Genomic DNA, 20,197 nt, shown 5'->3' with positions numbered 1-20,197 from the left:
AGGTGTGTTGACCCAGGGCGATATCTAAAACCTGCAGGACACCGGCCCTCGAGGCCTGGAGTTCGACACCCTGGGGTTAGAGGTTGTAACCTCAGCATGCAGTCGAGTTCAATAATTTCTTGCTAATGACCTACTAATTTTATTCAGGTGTGTTGCAGCAGGGACACATTTAAAAGTTTCAGGACAGCGGCCCTCGAGGACTGAAGTTTGTCACCCCTGCATTAGAGATTCACCAGCTGCTTTGTCTGTTTCTATTCACACGTGAACAAACCCGTCTGTGAGTGGGTCTATCATTCTGCCGATCCATGACATCGCCACCAATCTAATATTGTCGTACAACTAGGGTTAACCTGAAAGCATTATACAGGACACCAAGTGTCTATTCAGCCTAGTTATAGCTTTGCTCCAAGTGTGTTTTTGAAGGGGGAAAAAACCTCCGATTAACAATCTTGCGACCTCAGTAAAGTGCTATCATCAAAGCACATGGTTTTGGGTAAATTGTCAGTGGGAGCTAACAAATAATTGTTAATAACTTTCAGCTTCAAATATAACAACATTTTAAAATACAAACATACTAGAAACATATGTCAGGAGCAGTCACACACAAATAAATCACTAGATACTGAGGTACAACCCCAGGCTTGGGTGACTTTGGTATATTGTATTCTTTTGATGTTGCATTTTGAGTTTTGTATTTGCTAACTTAAAGATTTTATTACTAGTTAGTTTAATTGAATTTATATTCCCTGCACTTAGTTTTAGTTATCTGGGTTCTCTTCCTGGTCATAGTTAGTTATATTTTGTTCCTCTTTTTCACTCATCTTGCTTAAGTCTTGTTACGTCAAGTGTCAAGTTTTGATGTTTGAGCAACAAATATTTATCTGTGCCATGTAGTATTTTTGTCCTTAAAAGTTAAAACTGCATATGTTACAGCTGTACTTTTCTAACCTGTATGCGTCTGCTACTGTGCATGACATTTAATTTTGAACATAAAATGTGGTATTTTTGCTTGAGAATTCTGGTCGTGGGATGAGTTTCGCTGACAAACCTGCCACGCAATGGATGACTATGTTGTTCCATTTGTCATTCTGATTTCCTAGTAGGTGAAACAACTCATATATTTCAGTATCTTAGTTGTAGTTTTTTAATACAAAGATGTTACGTCCCCACATAAGTCTAGGCGATGAGGGTGGGGGACAGTAACAGTTAGATCCAGGTGGAATGAAAAGAACGCCAGGCAGAGGTATTTAACATAAAATAGATCTTTATTGTAGGCAAACACCTCAATAATCATATAAATGGCAACAACAAAAGGAGACAGCACCGCTGCTATAATAAGAAATCAGGGAGGTCAACCCAAAGTGGTAATGACCACTCAACAAAGAAAGCAACAATAAGGTTTCAACAGAAAGAGACAGCAACGCTGCTAACAAACAATATCCAGGCAGGCCACACAAACTAAGGAAGGCCGCCGTCACTCATGGGCAATCACTGCTCAGTTAAACACTACTCACAAAGAGCCACACACCAGAAGGCTGGTCATACGCAGCAGGCTGTTCCACACCTAAGCCAGTAGCACGCTCTGACCAGCACAGAGGAAATCCACCAGAAACCTCTCCCTCCTCCTCCACACCGCTCTTCTCCAGCTTATATCACCCCTGAGGGTAATTGGTTGTAATGAGAGCAGATGAGCAGCAGGTGTGACCTAAAGGAGAGGGCAGGGGCAGAGAGAGACAAGGGGAGGGGCCAGAACGAAGGAGGAGGAGAGAGAGAAGACAACACCACGCCCACACACTCCCACAGCCTCCCAGGATGTAACATTCCCCCCACCCTAAATCCACACTATACAAAACACAGAAGAAACTCATCACTATGCACTGCGTGAGAGTGCATCAGCCACCAGATTTTCAGTCCCTTTCTTGTGCTGGATAACCAGATCATAATCCTGCACCAGCAAAGCCCAGCGCATTAGTCGTTGGTTGTGGTTGTACATGCGCTGGAGGAAAGTGAGGGGGTTGTGATCTGTATACACCGTTACCGGAAAGGAGCTAGAGCCCACATACACAGTGAAGTGCTGCAAGGCCATCAGCATCGCTAGAGCCTCTTTCTCTATGGTGGAATAGTTTAGCTGATGGCGCTTGTACTTTACAGAGTAGTAGCAGACTGGGTGACACACACCCTCTGCGTCGTCTTGTAATAGCACCGCACCAGCTCCGGTGGTACTGGCGTCGACTTCCAGCTTGAAAGGCTGAGAGAAGTTAGGGGCAGCCAGAACTGGGGCGCTGCAAAGGAGGGATTTTGCAGACTCGAATGCGTGCTGGCATTCCCCTGACCACTCAAAAGGGACTTTGGGGCTACATAGCCTTGTTAAAGGGGCCACAACTACCGCAAAGTTCTTGCAAAAACAGCGGTAGTATCCAGTCATGCCCAGGAACCGTTTTAACTCCCGCCTAGTGGCTGGGGCCGGGTAGCTGAGGATAGCCTCGACTTTTGCCTCCACTGGGCGTACCCACCCGAAATCATTGCCCATTATGAAGTCCACACCATCAATCGGGAAACAAGGACACACAGCTACAGGAAAAATGCCACTTACTAGGTCACTCTGCACCCAAATTTGATGGAGGGGGGCTGGCACATAAGTCATTCCAACGCCCCTAACAATAACATCAGTGCCGCTGGCGGTCTTTTCATCAAAGGCAAGTGCACTAGCCAGTATGAGGGACTGTGAACCACCTGTGTCGCGTAGAATGGTCACAGTACGCCCATCTCCAGGCTTACCAGAGAGTGACACCGCTCCTTTGAAAATGAAAGGTTTAAAACATTCGTCAGGCGTTTCAGTGCTAAGTGGTCTACTACCAGAAGAAGCGTTTTTAATCAGCCCTATCCCTTTTGGTTTACGTGGTGTTGAAACTGGCTGTTTTTGCCTGTAGGCCTCGCAATCCGCTATTAAATGGCCGGATTTAAAACAATAGAAACATTTCCGGTCTGACCTGGGACGAGGCACAGGCACCTCTCTCCTTGTGTCTTGCTCACCACTAGCCTTTGCTAGCATGTCGCGTCGCTCATGCTTAACAACACTGGTTTTATGGACGAGTGCGAACTCGTCAGCCAGGGTCGCGGTCTGCTGCAACGTAGAGACCTTCTGCTCATTCAGATATACCGCCATCCGCTCGGTGACGCAATTTTTGAACTCCTCAATGAGAATCAATTCCCGTACCGAAGCTAGGTCTGCAGCTTTACAGGCCATACACCACCGATCAAAGAGGATACTCTTTTCTCTTGCGAAATCCAGGAAGGATTGACCCTGCACCTTTTTCAGCCCCCGAAATCGCTGCCTGTAAGCCTCGGGAACTAGTTCATAGGCTAACAGGATTGCACTTTTCAGTTTGTCGTAGTCCAAGCTGCATTCAGCGGACAACGAGGAACAAACTTCCTGCGCCTTGCCCACCAGCTTGCACTGTAGCAGGATGGCCCACACATCCCGCGGCCAACGCAAGGCTGTCGCTATCCGCTCAAACGATTCAAAATAAATCTCCACCTCAGTGTCACGAAATGCAGGGACCAGACGACTATTCCTTCCTACATCAAACTGAACGTCTGTATGTGACAGCGAAGCCACCACAGGAGGGGTGGAGGCCTGCTGGAGTTCCAGCTGTCGCAGCTTGACCTTCGTCTCCGCCTCCACTTTCATCAGCTCAACCTCTCTAGCCCTAGCCAGTTCTGCATCCAAACGCCTAAGCTCTATCTCCCTCTTCAGCTGGAACTCTCTCTCGCTCTGCTCCTTCTCCAGCTGGAGGCGAGCTAGACGGACTTTGAGCCTAGCATCCTGCTTAGAACCCTCTGATGACTGGATGGAGAGTGGATCAAAACGGGGCAGCGTCATAGGCCCCCCCTCGGGCAACCCCTGGTCCATAGGTGTGGACACTGCTGGTTCTACGACCTGGCCTTGAACAGGAGGCGCCGCACTTGGTCCAGCCGGACCGGGTGTGCTCGGAGGTTCTTGCATTACAACCACCCTCTTCTCCAACAAGCCGGACACCAGAGCGGCTTTCAGCTCGGCTTTGCGTAGACCAGTGGAGACACTGATCCCGTAATGTGTAGCCAGCTCATGCAGATCCCTCTTCCTACAAACATCTAGCAGGGCAAGCGACGGCTCTGCTGTAAACCCAGCAATATCAAAAGTGGCCATGAAAACCCAAAATGGCCTGCCAAAACACAAGCAAACCACTAAAAGGCCACACACACACACACACACACACACACACAATGCCTTCACTACCGAACTACACACAGGCGAAAGAGAAATGTGTTGTGTCAAAAAGTCAACCATTAATTGAAAAGCCCACACTCCCCCCAGTCCTGCCTGCTCAGAATCTAGCCTGTCCTAGCTTCTGGAGCGTACCAGGCTCGAGGCCACTTTAAAGGCGAATCATCAAGTGCCAAAAGGCACCGACAAGCCTACCCCCAACAGAGAATTAATCCCCACCCGGGTTTGCTCCGAAAATAAAAAAGGCAAAACAAAAAAACGAGTGTCCGAAGGAAGAGCAAATGCTCAGCTAGACACTCCCCTGTGCTAGCCGGGGAGAGCAGCAGTTGCCAAATGACCTTCACACAACACACAAACACCTGTACGCACTTGTAATCAACCCAATTCCTTTCATTCCGATCCCGGACGAGCCCCCACTTTGTTACGTCCCCACATAAGTCTAGGCGATGAGGGTGGGGGACAGTAACAGTTAGATCCAGGTGGAATGAAAAGAACGCCAGGCAGAGGTATTTAACATAAAATAGATCTTTATTGTAGGCAAACACCTCAATAATCATATAAATGGCAACAACAAAAGGAGACAGCACCGCTGCTATAATAAGAAATCAGGGAGGTCAACCCAAAGTGGTAATGACCACTCAACAAAGAAAGCAACAATAAGGTTTCAACAGAAAGAGACAGCAACGCTGCTAACAAACAATATCCAGGCAGGCCACACAAACTAAGGAAGGCCGCCGTCACTCATGGGCAATCACTGCTCAGTTAAACACTACTCACAAAGAGCCACACACCAGAAGGCTGGTCATACGCAGCAGGCTGTTCCACACCTAAGCCAGTAGCACGCTCTGCCCAGCACAGAGGAAATCCACCAGAAACCTCTCCCTCCTCCTCCACACCGCTCTTCTCCAGCTTATATCACCCCTGAGGGTAATTGGTTGTAATGAGAGCAGATGAGCAGCAGGTGTGACCTAAAGGAGAGGGCAGGGGCAGAGAGAGACAAGGGGAGGGGCCAGAACGAAGGAGGAGGAGAGAGAGAAGACAACACCACGCCCACACACTCCCACAGCCTCCCAGGATGTAACAAAAGACCTTTATTCCTCTTTCTTGCATGAAGCAACTATTTTCTAACATTTCACTCTACACTTCCTCATTTATATATATAAAAAAACACAACAGCGGACTTTTTATTCAAAACCACAGGAGTGTCAGATGCTGTAATACTTTTATAAACCCTGTTGATCTTTAACTGTATAGCATTTTTAATTGCACATCTTTCCTGAATGCATTATAAATATATAAAGAAGTTTGTTTGCATATGTATGAAGCTCAATGTCTGAGATGATGTCAAAGCCCTGATCTAGCAGCACATTGCAAGGTGTGAAAAACAAGTTGAGCTCATCAACCACATGCTAACCGTCAGTGTCATGGTCCCCTAGTCCTCCTAAAATTCCTGCTCCAAGTTTAGTTTTTCTCCCTATCTCTCTCTCTCTTCTGTGCATGTGTGTCTGTCTATGGGTGGGACCCACTACAGGTTCCTGCCTCTGGCTGAATGCAGCTGCAACAATCTGCCACCCACATCATCTCATCGGGAAGCCACTACATAAAGCATTAGCTGAGGCTCCTTCTTTTTTCTGTTTTTTTTTTTTTAAAGCATTATTGTTCTAACAATCTGCCCCTGAGAAAATCTACATTCAGGCTTGAATTTATTTGCTACCTTCCGTTTGAACCCCAGATTTTAAGTAGTCTAAGACATAACAATGATAAATTGTTCCATTTTTTTTTCTTTAAATTTGTTTTTAAATTAAACCGTTGGTGACACTCTTATAATCTTAAAACACTACGACAAATCACTTTCCCAAACATTATTATCTGAGCAGTTACAATTTACTTTCAGAAGCAGGGATCATATATAATGTCAGCTCTGCATACTGTCCACAGTAAAACAGGAAGTGTCAACAGTTAAAAATAAGATCTGTCATCAGTGTCCTCATGTAGGGCTAAAAGAGAAGTAGCAGTGAAGGGCTGAACACATAAAACGAGGTTGCAGAAAGCCTCTACTCCCATAATCAGATGAAACATTACTATTTTCTCACATTCTCTGTTTCTCACTTCTGTTTCAGTGTTTCTGTTGTCAGTAGCAGTGACAGACTTTCAGGCTCATTGTGAGGATGGGGCTCACTGTGCTCAGCGTGCTGTCCTTATTCTGTGAGTATAAGAAACTTCCTTTATTTGACCGATAAAGACGGAACTATATTGAGTGCTAAATGTTTGTCCAACTATTGATACTACTGGTAAAATTCTATTCATTAAAAAGGCTTTTATTTGCGACATGTGACCACTGATGATTGAATGATATGTTACAGTGCTGAATATTACCCTCTGCTGTGGAGACGCTCAAGGTAAGTGAACAGCTTTCTTCCTTTTTTATTTTTCTATGGATTGATGTGTGAATAACATTCTTGTTTTTTCTTCATTTTTGCAAATTATATTAAAAATACATTAATAATTGCTTGTAAAGTGAGAAATCTTCCTCTGCATTAAGACAAAATCTGGTCTGAACTTTTTCTGTGTGTTTATGTTCATGTTGGATTTTAGATGCTGAGCTGAGCCTTAAACCAAACGTGTCCCATTTATTTGCTGGAGAGTCTGTAACCTTCATCTGTGACATGAGAGAGGGAAATGCCACTGACTGGCTTTACAAATTCAACTGGAATGATCAAGAAATGGTCCAATTCAGTAAAAGTAGCTCCTACTCACTTTACCTGACAGCAGAGCTGAGTGGGAATTATCAATGTATTGGTCATCGCAATGGCTTGAAAGATTTTACAAAACAGAGTAATAACCTGACTCTGTCCATATCAGGTAAGCTACTGTATCATATTTATTAGACTTTCATTCTCCAGTAGCACAGCTGTGTTAAATCCAGCATCAGAGTTTCAGTTTATGTTATTCCAAAGTTTCTGTTTAGTATTTTTCTTTTATTCTTGTTGATGTAATGATCTCTGCACAGCAGGGAGTGGACAGTGACATTAAGCAGACATTTCCTGCTAGGTTACAAACTCAGAGTCGACCTGTGAAGGCTGAAAATGTAGCAGGAAGTAAATATGTCAAGTACGATGTAACTTTCAGCTGAGCGTTGTGAAAACTGGTGAAGATGACACCAAATTAGGAAGCAGTGTGAACTTTAGCATAGTGTATGTTATATATAGTATGATGTATGAGAGACGTGAGAAGAACTGGTCACATGAGATGCTGCCTTGATGAATTACTTCAGCCTTTTATTCTACATATTATGAGAAATTGTTAACGTTGAGGTTTTCCCAGAAAAAAAATGCATAAATAACAAAAACAACATATTCTAAATCAAACAGCACTCAGACCCACGGCGACTATAACAGCAGACAGGACAACTATTCCAGTGGGGGGCTCGGTGACACTGACCTGCTCTGTTCAGGGCTCTGCTGGCTGGAATTTTGATTGGTTCAGACAAGTACCAGATTCTCGTGAAGTAGCAATTAATACGAACACTTTGCAGAACTTCATTAATGTCTCAGATGAAGGCATCTATCGGTGCAGAGGAAGAAGAGGAAACCCAGTTTTCTTCACAAGTCTCAGCAAAGTGTATCACATTCAGAAAACATGTGAGTTTGATAACTTTTTGTAAGAAATTAAAGAACAAAGATTTATGATGACCAACCTTTTCTTTATTAATTCATTTTCGGTATGAAAAGTGTCCAACAGGGCCTTTGTGACTCTGCAACAGAACTGGACTCAGATATTCAGCGGTGAGATGATCACCATCAAATGTGAGATCCAAGGACGAGAAAACACTGAGTGGCAGCATGAATGGAGAACAACAAGCTCAAAAACACCTCCCACACACAGTGAATACAACATCAGCAGTGCTTCATTTTCCTACAACGGGCAATATTGGTGTAAGGGTAGAAGAGACTTGTTCTTCTCTACAGCTTGGAGTGATGCTTTTACACTAAAAGTCTGTAAGTAAAATCACCTTTGAGTTTATTATCTACTCTTATTCATCTGACCAGCTATAGAAAAACATCTCTATTTTACTCTAACAAACAGCAAACAAACCCAGACCCACAATCACTGCTGAGAGAAGAACTATACCAGCTGGAGGCAATGCAACACTCAGCTGCTCTGTGGGGAGCTACAATGAGTGGAAATACTTCTGGTTCAGACGTGCCTCAGTCTTCTCAGAAATTCAGGTGATTAGAAACGACGAACCAGATCAAATGATCACTGTCACACAGGGAGGTATCTACTACTGCAAGGGAGGGAGAGGAAACCCAGTTTTCTTCACAGAGGACAGTGATCCAAGCACTATTGAAAAAAGAGGTGAGTTTAAGCGTTTTCATTTGGATTAACATGGGATGCAGAAATATTTCAAACTGGACCAATTAGATTTTTGTTTTTGTAAAGTTTCCAGCAAAGCAGTTGTGTCCCTGGATCCCAGCTGGCCTCTGATATTCAGTGGCGAGAAGATCACTGTTAGATGTCAGATTTCTTTAGGTGGAAGCACTGAGTGGGAGTATGAGTGGAGCAAACCCGACTCAAGCACAGTTATGGCAAATAATGCATACTTAAATCTTAATGCATCTGTGATCAGCAGTGGAAGCTACAGGTGTATGGGTAAAAACAAACAGGAGCTGTATTCTGTGACAGAGTGGAGTGATGTCATCACACTGACAGTCTCTGGTAAGAAAGTTTCATTTTATTATGCCTATATAAGGCACAAGCGTAACATTATATAATAACTACATAGTGTAAGGCATTAATGATCTATTGGTGCATCGTTTATTATTTATAAAAACCTTATGGCATAATAAACATTACAACTAATAATGATGAAATCATTATTCTTCATTAATGGGTCATAGCATGTTTAATGAGCATTTTTGTTGTTTATAAAGTCACTGAGTAAGTGAGGTTAAATCTTTCAACAAGATGAAGACATTAGACTCATGAATATTAAAACCACCAACAATTTAAAGTGATCATAATTCAGGGTTATTCCACCCACAAACTCTGCAAATTCCATTTAAAAATCTTAGTGGTAGATCAGAGTGCACAGCACAGTATAAATGTCGACATTGGAAACTGGATTTGAAAACAGTTGCTAACCCCCACCTCTGCCAGTAGTGCAAAGGGAGCTGAAAACAGACAAGAGAAGGTAGTTGTAAGAATAGGCTGGACTCACCAGCACTAAGACAAGCATCTGTGGGAAACATAAAATCCTGTGAGGTGAAGAATTCATTTAACAGAAAAGCCTTATTTGTTAATGATCTACCATTAATAAAAGTCAAATGAAATATCCTCTCCTCATATTGTAGTGGGGTGGCTTAGTGGGCGAAGATTCCCATAATCTTCATTTGCCTTGGAAGAAGAGTCTCCACTGACAAGTTCAGTAGAGCCGGATAGACAGGTTAGATCCATCGAAGCTCCAGTTATAACAGAGAAGATGGAGAAGACTGAAGGAATACTTTGAAGAACTCATGAATGTAGAAAATGACAGAGAAGATGGAAGGGGAAAAGTTAGGAAGTGCAGAGGATTAGTAGGGAGGAAGTGAGTGCAACTGATAAGCAGATGAAGAGTACAAAGGCAGCTGGTCCTGATGTCACATCAGTGGAGGTATGGAGATGTCCAGAAGAGAGAGCAGTGGGCCTTTTAGTCACATTGTTTAACACAAGCCTGAGGAATGGAGAACTGTATTGGTGCAGATTTTCAAGATCAAGTGTGAAACGTAGAGCTGTAGTAACAGTGATGAAACTGATGAGCCATAACATGAAAATATGGGAAACAGCTGTTGAAGCTAAGTTGAGAAGGGCGGTGATAATTAGTGAGCAAGCAGGATGGAGTGATGGCTAGAAGAGCATTGCAGATGTGATATTTGCTTTGAGAGTGTCGATGAAAAGGGTAGAGAACGTCAGAATTGAATGCAATTCAATTTAATATAAATTTGAACAATACTGGGAGATCAAAGTAATATAGTTATACAATTAAAAAGGACTTTGGGGAATTATCTGCAATATGTACCTCTTAAAAAGTGCAATGTCTTGGGGCACTCTCATATTTATTTCCTGTGAAGTGAGAGTGAACACAATGAGATGTGAAGTGAAGTTCTGACCTTCAGTTCTAAGGTCAGAACTTAGTAACCTTGGGGGTTACTCCCACTGGGTTTAAATCTGGGACTCTTCGCCATTTAACCTTAGAACTGAAGAAGCTTCTCGGATGAGAGGTGAAACGTCTTCAAGGAACTTAAAGCTCCTTAGACCACCTGCTGTTAAATTAGTTTCTTCTACCAAAATAAATAATAACAAAAGACTTTGATATTTGAATATTCCTTATTAAGACCTGAATATTCAATGTGCGGTCCTAATTTTTTCATAACAGTGCATTTGTTACCAACAGATGACTGCAAAAATAAACTGAATTTGATAAAAGCATATAACTGCAAATGTTAATATTTCATATATGTGATGCAAACATACATACTTGGTACAGGCTTAGTGCTACTGAATAAGGCTACGTTCACACTGCAGGCAAAAGCGCATCAAATCCGACTTTTTTGAGCCTATGCGACCCATATCCGATCGTGGTATGACAGTTTGAACAGCACAAATCCGATATTTTCAAATCCGACCTGGATTTCTTGCGTATGTGGTACTGAATCCGATACATATCTGATGTTTTAGAAAGCGACTGCTGTTTGAACGGTCATGTCGCATTAAATCCGTCTTTTACGTCACTGACACAAGACAGACGCCAATTATCAGCGCCCGAGACGACACTCCTGGCCATCCCGTGTAGATGTCAGTGAAACTGGTGGGAAGACAACGTTGGAGAAACGTGAACATTTTATTTGTACTGTATAATCTGCAGATTCTGACAGAAATCTGCAGCTATCCTTTGAAGCACCGCTCCTCTAAAACAGCAATAAGGATCATTATTAGGCCATATGTAAATAACAAAAATTATTTTATAACTTAAAGCAAAATTGGGAAACATAAAGTCTGAAACAAGTCTTTATATTAAAGCCATCAGTCAAACAATATTGTTTGGTCTGGGTCTAAACAGAGCGCGTTGTGTGTGACGTCTTCTTTTGCGCATGCGGGCCGCATTGAGGGTTCACCGTAGAGCGCGTTTGCTATCACATTTTATCTTTAGTGTGAACAAGCAGACAAAAAAATCGGATTTGATCAAAAAATCCGAATTGAGCATTAAGACCTGCAGTGTGAACGTAACATAAGATATACTATGTATCGTTTAAGAATTGCTTGTAAAATTGTAATTGTCTCTAAAGCAAAGGGGAAGTAATTGTTTCACTGTAATTTTATTATACTTTTTTTTCTAAATTAAACAGGAAACAGACCAAAGGCCAGCATCAGTGCTGACAGTAGAGTCTTTCTAGAAGGTGATACAGTCACCCTGACTTGCTCTGTGACACCATCTACAGCTGGTTGGAGTTACTACTGGTACAGAGGCAAGAAAACCTCAGAACCACTGACGATGGCAGAAGTTGTTCTCCACTCTGATGGACAAATCGGTGTATCACAGGAAGGAGACTATTGGTGTAGAGGAGGACGAGGCAACCCAGTTTACTACACAGACTACAGTGATGTGATCAGTATTAAAAAAACTGGTGAGTCATGGTGAATTTCCCTTTATTTAATTAATGGAAGATGTTAAAAAGTAGTCATTTATTTTTATTATTATTATTTTTTTATCTGTTTAACAGTTAGAAACAGGCCTGCTGTGACTCTGCATCCAAACTGGCCTGAGGTATACAGCGGAGAGACAATCACTTTGAAATGTGAGATCCCAGGAAGAGACACTGAGTGGGATTATGAGTGGGCAACAAGCAGCTCACATCAACCTCCAAACCAAAATGAATACAAGATTAACTCTGTTTCTACATCACACTATGGGCACTACTGGTGTAAGGGCAGAATGAGAAGTGCACAACAGAATTCAACAATGTGGAGTGCATCCTTTGAACTAAAGATAGTTTATGGTGAGTGAATTATAAATGTAATGTGAATTGTATGCTTGCATTTATTAACAGACGATCTGCCCTTAAGGTTCTTGTTCTTGATCTCACTCTGAAAATATATTTTCCCAACAGAACGTCATCCTGTCCTCACTGTGTCTCCATCATGGCTGAGTCCTGGAGCCTCAGTAACTCTGAACTGTGAGGTTGAACATCCGTCTGCAGGATGGAGCTTCTACTGGTATAAACTTATTAAACAGGAGTCAGGCATGTATCACCCCTACCTCTATTACCCCTATGACTATTACTCCAGACACAGACACCGGATTCATCATAATAGAATTAATCGCCTCTACAAGTATGAATTATTACCTGGAAGCATCAGTGGGACTGCACAGGACTCCTACATCATTCATGGACAGACACACACAGCAGGATATGTGTGCAGAGCTGGAAGAGGAGACCCAGAGTATCACACTGATCACAGTCAACCAAAGTTTGTCTGGTCTGCAGGTCAGTATTTTTGCTCCTAATTTAAAAAGGAAAAAAATAAGTGTTATTATTGCATTCACAGTCTTCAATCTATTAATCTCTCAAGAAAAAAATGACAGTTCTTGTTTTTCTCTAGATGTAAATTCAGCAGCCTCTCTCACAGTCAGTCCTAACAGTGTGCAGCACTTCATTTATGATTCAGTATCTCTGAATTGTTCTGGAAACTCTTCTCAGTGGAGAGTTATGACATTTACTCAGGACGGCTATCTGAGAGAACTCCGGGAATGTGGAAACCGGGGGATAATGACTGAATCCACATGCAACATAGATCGTCACTGGTTCCTCCGGTACCAAGATGCTGTGTCCTGGTGTGAGTCTGAATCAGGACTGTTCAGCAATGGAATCAACATCACTGCACTTTGTAGGTCTTTACATCCCTAATTCTAAAGAGTTTGGACGCTGTGTAAATTATAAATTAAGAAAGAAAACAGTGTCTATGTTTAAGCTTTTAAAATGAGAAAGTGTATAATTGCAAGAAATAAGTCATTTTGAATGTGGTGGCAGCAACGCATCACAAAAAAGGGAGAGGGCCACATTTACCACTGTGTAGCATCTCCACTTATTTTAACAGCAGTCTATAAACATCTGGGGACTGTAGAAACCAGTTGCTGGAACTTTGGGAGAGCAATATTATCCCATAGTTTTCTGATAGAGGCTTATAGCTGCTCAACAATCCTGGGTCTTCTTTGTCATTTTGTGATACACAAATTGTTTTCAAATGGTGAAAGACTGGGACTCCAGGCAGCCCAGTTCAGCTTCTGTACTCTTCAAATATGCAAGGCCTTTCATGAAAGAAGTCATCTTGATGAGAGCATATTTTGCTCTAAAATCTCTATATACTTTTCAACATTAATGGTGCCTTTTCAGATGAGCCACAAAACTCATATTCCATAGTCACTAAAGCACCTTAAACCATCAGAGATCCAAACTTTAGAACTGAGCCCTAATAACAGCGTGGATGGTCCTTCTTTTCTTTAGTCCAGTGGATGTGGCATTTATGTATTTTAAAAAGAATTTCACATTTGTATTAATGTAAACAAGAAAACAATTTTCTGTGTTATCTTGGTTTCATTCAAATGAGTTTTGGCCAAAACAAGACACTGAATGATGTTCCCACATGGCATCGTCTTTGAATGTTAGACCTGTAGCCTGTATTTCTGAATGGCATAGTAACCTTGAAACACTGACTAATCTGCAACATAGAAGTGCAAACAATCAACAGAATACTGTATGTACCACATTAGTTTATATTGCATTAGAGGAAAAAAAATCTATCCTTGCTGCAAGTCATCTTATTACAATGTGTATACAGCAGAATAGAACATGCATTTATACAATGTTTGACATGTTTCATTATATGGTTCAATATCTACATTTTTGAAATATATTTTCCACATAATTATGACGATACCAAGAGTCATAAGTGGCACCAACAGGATTTAAATTCACAGTACAGCCATTGCACACATTGTGCTAATTTCTGAGTTATTTATTTATTTACAAATAAATCCAACACTGCAGAGGATGAAGCAGAAATGTGAGCCCATGATTATAGGTGTGGTAATAGCTTTGTGTCATGACAGTATTCATAATTATGAGAGGATGTAGCCAAAAATGCATCTGAAATCCAGCTATAGCTTAAATGATCATGCTGTGGTTAAAAGTGTGAGGAAAAATAACACTAATAAAACACAACAAAGAACAGGATTAGAGCTGTTGATGCAACCGTCTTCATTTACCAAACAAGGATGGAAACAGTAGACTGTATGTTGGCAAGTTCTCTCATATTCTAATGGCTTTTACAGCTACTGATGTGATCCTGGTGAGCCCTGTCCATCCAGTCAATGAAGGGGACTCTGTTGCTCTTGGCTGCAAGTTGAGGAGAGGAAACTTCAATTCCACTGTTGCATTCTACAAAAATGGGAAACTAATTCAAAATGATGACCGAGAAAAGCTAAATATCCCTGCAGTGTCAAAGTCTGATGAAGGTTTCTACAAGTGTGACTATTCAGGGCATGAGTCACCAGAAAGTTGGATGTCAGTAAAAGGTAAGTGTGAATGATACAGTTGTAGACAGAAAAGAAATACCCTGTTGTCTCTGTTTCAAAAGATTTAAACAAAAGGCTCATGAAATAAAACCAGCCGGCCAGTAGTGACAGTCTACAAAATCGAAGTGTGAAAATGAAGAAGATTAAAAGGTTAAAAGAAGGTTAAAATGGTCCTGCCCATATAAAGTATGCAAACCCTTATTTTGAACTAAAACTGCATTTTATAGTTTGTCTTTTTAGCCATTTTTATAGTGTTGATTGTTTAACATCCCAGTCGTTACTATGTAACCATTCACAATATTTTTCATCTCCACAGTTTTAAGAGATGACTTTCTGATTTAACAAAACATTTACAGAAATCTTCAGACACGCCAGAAAATGCCTGTCAGGTTCAAAGTGTCCTTTGCCCTTGATGTATCCCATTGATTGGGTTATATCATTATAGATTAAGCTAATTTTTACCCTTTATCATTACAGGATCCAGATCATCACTTTCTGTCTCTCTAATCACGGGGCTGGTTAGTGGTATCTCACTGATTCTCTTGCTGTCCCTGCTGCTCTGTTGTTGGCACAAAAAATCAAAGGGTGAATTTTTTATTTATTTATTTATTTTTATTTCATATATTAACTGCCAGACACTGCCATGGTATGGACAATTATTGTGTTTATTTGTAATACTCACCCATTTAATATGATTATTACTGTCTTCTCCATAGGTGCACTTTGTATCAGGTTGGTAAAACACTTTCTTGTCTTGTCTCCAGTAAACAAACACTATGTAACACATTCATTGTAATTTGAACCTGCTTAAAACCTCAGACCAGCCCAGTCTCAGGAAACCAGTCAGGCTGCTGCTACAGTTCAAACTATGAGCCAGGATGAAAATCAGCAGCAAATGTATTCCTCCCTTCTTCACGGTCAGCCACACACCTGTTACAAAATAAGAGCATTTACAGCTGAACCTTTCTATACTCATGTTCACAGTTATAATATAGCTGTAAGTTTACTGCACACAGAGTGATTATTTTGTCATTGTCTTGATTCTCACTGACCCAAAGGTGACATGAACGTCTATGAGTCATGTAGACCTTCTGAAAACACTGGTACAGTATAAGATATGTCTTTTTTATTTATTTATTAAAGATTAGATTGAAATCGTATTTCTACTGAGAAATAAAAATGTAAAATAGTACAATTGTCCTCATTTTAGGTGGACGGACAGATGACTACAGAAATATCTGTCTTCAGCTCAGAAGTGTCGAACAGAGGAGTGAGTACAAAAAATATGAAAATACAAAACAGATTTTGAATTATAAATGTAAATACATCATGCAGCCAAAAGCATGTGCACTTCTGAAATCATACCTCTAAATATATGTAACATTTAAGTTTCAGTGAATAAAATATCATTTGTATACTGTACCATTTAAATTTTAAAGGCCCTTCAGAGTCATGATACCCACATATATTTTCCGTGTTAATATACAGGAAAGCGTGATGATCCAGAGGAAACTTCTGACTACCATAATGTAGATCCAAACTCAGCTACAGGTACAAATATTAAATGTACCAAATATTTAGTTTCAGGGATGAAATATGTATCACATATGTGTGTTGGGCTACATGTGTGTTAACGTCAAGGGAGCTTTAATTAGATGTCCTAATAATAATAAGAAACTCATTTGTAGCCCTTTTAAAAACACGCCTTCAGTATCAAACCATCAAACATCAAACCTGCTCTTTAGTTAGTTTTACTTTATTCTGTTTTCATTTATTTCATTTTATTTATTTACATTTGAAGGTCCCTAAAGGGAGGCACGGCATCAATAAAACAAGAGAAGGTCAACAGCAACATGAAAAAACAAACAAAAACATAAAAAAAATATTATGTCAGTGATATGGCAGCATATGGCTTCATGCTGAGAAAGAAATATAAGGAAGGTCAGAGGGAGCTTCACTGTGTCTTTGTGGATCTAGAGAAAGGATATGGTGCCAAGCGTGTGGGGTACTGCGTGAGGATGTCAGGAGTAGCAGAAGAGTATGTGAAGGTGGTGCAGGACATGTATGAGGACAGTGAGACAGCAGTGAGGTGTGTGGTTGTATCTTAGCAGTTCAAGCTGGGGGTGAGATTACATCAGGAATCAGCTCTGAGGCCCTTCTTGTTTGCAGTAGTGATGGACAAGATGACAGATGAGGTCATGCAGGAGTCTCTGTGGATTATGTTGTTTGCAGAAAACATTGTGATGTGTAGTGAGAGTAGGGAGCAGGTGGAAGAGAGGCTGGAGAGGAGGACGCATGCATCGGAAAGAAGAGGAATGAAATTCAGTAGAAGCAAGACAGAACACATGTGTATGGATAAGAGACAGTTTAACAGTGAAGCTGGAGTAGGAGTAGAGGAAGTGAAGGTGGATAAGTTCAACTGAGAGCCCCAAAGAGAGTGCAGCAAGGGTGGGTAAAGAGTGGGCAGGGGTGATTTGTGACATATGGACAGCAGCGAGATTGATAGGGAAGGTTTGCAAGACTGCACGACTATTTATTTGTAAATGATCAATTAATAAATTAATTGTTATTGTAATAATTATTATTGTAATTGTATAAATGTTTACAGTATAATTCAGAGTTTAATATCAAACTAAAGGGAAATTACCAAGACACTTCCAACTCTAACAATACTAAGCTCCTAAGTATCATAATTGTACTGGTGACCATGTCACATGATCACCAGTATAAACATGCTCATGAGTATCATGATGAGTAATTCTGTGTGTAAATATATACGAAACATATAAACATGAGGAAGTTTGAATTTTGTAGAAGTGTTTTTATGATGAAAATATTGTATATAAGTATAAAGTGTATTAAGTAGTTTTTCACATTGAACTGTATCCCATTTTCTCATTATTGTAATCGCGTTTCTACTAAAATAATAAATATTAAATTACTTAACTGTTGTTGTAGGAAGCTCCATTTCTTGCACTAGTCGCTCTATCACAGTAAAATTTTAAAAATTTCTGTATTTCCAACCATGTTTTGTTTCAGTCTTGGTGACTTAAGTACTTGAGCTTATATTTATGCTTTGTGTTTGATTTGACTCATTAGATTACGACACAAGATGTGAAGTATTTTCTCAAGCCAGGTGCTCGGCTGTGTGTTGACTCACACAGGTGGTCCTCTTGGGGTACAACATATCTACCTTCCTCCATCATATCTCCTTGCTGTCTTCCTTTAAAAGTCAGAGTTCCATTTAAAGTTCCTACTTTCTTCTCCAAACTCTTGTCTTTCCTCTCTTGCTGTCCTCAACACACCACCTCTCTCTCCCCTTCCTTTGTCTATGGAAAACAGTAGCACAGTTTCTACTGGCACCTTGTTGTCTTGCAGCACCAGAGGAGGCCCCAACCTATGTAACATGGAAATCACATTATTTATGATGCATATGTTTGATTTGGCAAATATTTTATATTAGACCAGTGGTTCTCAAACTTTTCACACTGAGTACACCCTCATAAAATATATGGCTCTTGAAGTACCACCCTTATGACCAACATTAAAGCACAGTAGTATAGGCCTATTTAACACCATATACAGTTTACATGAGACAAATGTATTTGTTATATGAATATGTTTATTTTAACTGTCATAAACAGGATGGGAAAAGTAATAATAAGACGAAGAACTGTACTGCATTAAAACATTCACAACAGGTGGGATATCCGGTCTTTAAGTGATGACGTATGAACCCTGCTTCCAGGTCAAAACTAATCTGCATTTATTAAGGCTTTGTGTATTTAACATGTTTTAATGTTTTGTATCTTGTTCTATTTGAGCATTGTCGACCTCTCTCGGTTTTCATTACAGCTATACATTTTAAAGCAGATTTTTTTAAACCTTACGATGTAACTGCAGCCCAGCCCATGCAGCAGTATATGAATGAGTAACCTTGTAATCTGGATGGATTATCTCAGTTGTCCTCCTGACTGAAGTTTTGTCCGTTATAGCATCCTGCCATGCGATTGCATTTGTCCCTAACCTTCGGGAACCATCACGTTAACTTTCATCGAATGGAAAAATGTTAGCGTTCACCCTCCAGTTTCACTGTTTATATTATGCTAACATAGCTGTGTCGCTAGCCACTACATAGCCCAACTTCAGTAACCCTACAAACACCACTGCTGTTTAGTTTTCTGTCTTCATTTATGTTAAAAGTGATAGCAGAGCTGTATGTTTTAGATTTTGCTGTGGCAGTTAAGCCAAGAGAACCATTGCCAGGAATTATTGAAACTCAATGTAAAAGCACAAGATGGTGATGTGGTAAATTTTGACACAGATTATGCACAGCTTTATATCAGCTGTGTAAAAAGACACAGATCTGATTAAGGTCATTAAGTCCCCAAAACAACTAACATTAAGATATAATTTAGTTTGTGACACAAGTAATTAAAACCATCTGAAAGCGTCCACAGGAAAACAAAATAAAAAGAAACTAAAAGGACCCAGCCCTGGACACTGAGAACGACCAATGCATCAGCAGGTGATGTTCTGAGAGAGGTGGTCTAAGATCTGAGCTGACACACAGACAAACAGCCACACACAGTCACAAACGTGCATTCCCACCCTCATGCACACATATGCAAATACTCGCACACACATGGAGACACACAGAAATGAACACAGTACACACACACTCCCCATACATACTCTATACCCTCAAGCCTGTGGAACATCAGAGGCAGATGATAGATATGGACAGACCAAGTGGAACACAGCTTGGCTGAAGCAAAACTTGGGTGTGGGAGGCACACAGTGCAGGTGGAGCATTGATGACTTTAACTGAGGATATTGTTGGGCGGTGGATGTAATTCTTCGAGGACTTCCTTAGTCCCACTAACACATCAATGCAGTTTTCATCCCGGTCGCGGAACAGCGGATCAGCTCTTTACCCTATCAAGCCTAGCCAACCAGTCTACATGTATTTTGTGGACTTGGAGAAGGCATTCGACCGTGTTCCTCAGTGTGTTATGTGGGAGGTGCTTTGGGAGTACTGGCCCATTGATGTGAACCATTCGATCCTTATACACCCATTGCAAAAGCTTTGCCTGCATAATCAGCAATAAGTCAGGCTTGTTTCCAGTGGGTGTTGGACCCCGCCAGGGCTGCCCTTTGTCACCGTTTCTGTTCATTATATTTTGTGGACACTTGGGCATGCTAGCCATCTTTGAAAGGTCAGAAAGTAATCAGGTATAACATCTAACAACTAAAAACACATTTTCCTGTTCATGAATGGCAGTAAATCATTTGGAATCTTAGTACTTGTTAATTTC

The 20,197-nt window shown here is 40.9% G+C and overlaps 1 protein-coding gene across 1 annotated transcript; it reads left to right on the top strand.

Moving 5' to 3' along the window:
* Positions 1–199: 199 nt before the first annotated feature.
* On the top strand, positions 200–17,769 carry LOC111501141 (Fc receptor-like protein 5). Its single transcript, XM_024806093.2, has 20 exons — positions 200–277; positions 6,388–6,472; positions 6,631–6,666; positions 6,863–7,129; positions 7,639–7,908; positions 7,999–8,265; positions 8,354–8,626; positions 8,711–8,986; positions 11,653–11,931; positions 12,028–12,303; positions 12,415–12,792; positions 12,908–13,192; positions 14,637–14,879; positions 15,357–15,464; positions 15,596–15,611; positions 15,699–15,796; positions 15,938–15,982; positions 16,090–16,149; positions 16,368–16,430; positions 16,681–17,769. The coding sequence occupies exons 2-20, from the start codon at positions 6,436–6,438 to the stop codon at positions 16,686–16,688; spliced, it is 3,285 nt and encodes a 1,094-aa protein (XP_024661861.1). The 5' UTR covers positions 200–277; positions 6,388–6,435; the 3' UTR covers positions 16,689–17,769.
* The last annotated feature ends 2,428 nt before the right edge of the window (positions 17,770–20,197 follow it).

Source organism: Maylandia zebra, linkage group LG3, assembly GCF_041146795.1.
Source record: "Maylandia zebra isolate NMK-2024a linkage group LG3, Mzebra_GT3a, whole genome shotgun sequence".
NCBI classification, from domain to species: domain Eukaryota; kingdom Metazoa; phylum Chordata; class Actinopteri; order Cichliformes; family Cichlidae; genus Maylandia; species Maylandia zebra.
Note: the sequence above shows the minus strand (reverse complement) of the source record. Positions and strands in the feature narration are given on the sequence as shown.

Excerpts from the sequence above, each read along its gene's own strand:
- LOC111501141 (XM_024806093.2), top strand. The coding sequence starts at position 6,436 with ATGGGGCTCACTGTGCTCAGCGTGCTGTCCTTATTCT. Across the intron at positions 11,932-12,027 it reads GATCAGTATTAAAAAAACTG|TTAGAAACAGGCCTGCTGTG; the intron begins GTGAGTCATGGT and ends TCTGTTTAACAG. Across the intron at positions 15,983-16,089 it reads TAGACCTTCTGAAAACACTG|GTGGACGGACAGATGACTAC; the intron begins GTACAGTATAAG and ends TCCTCATTTTAG.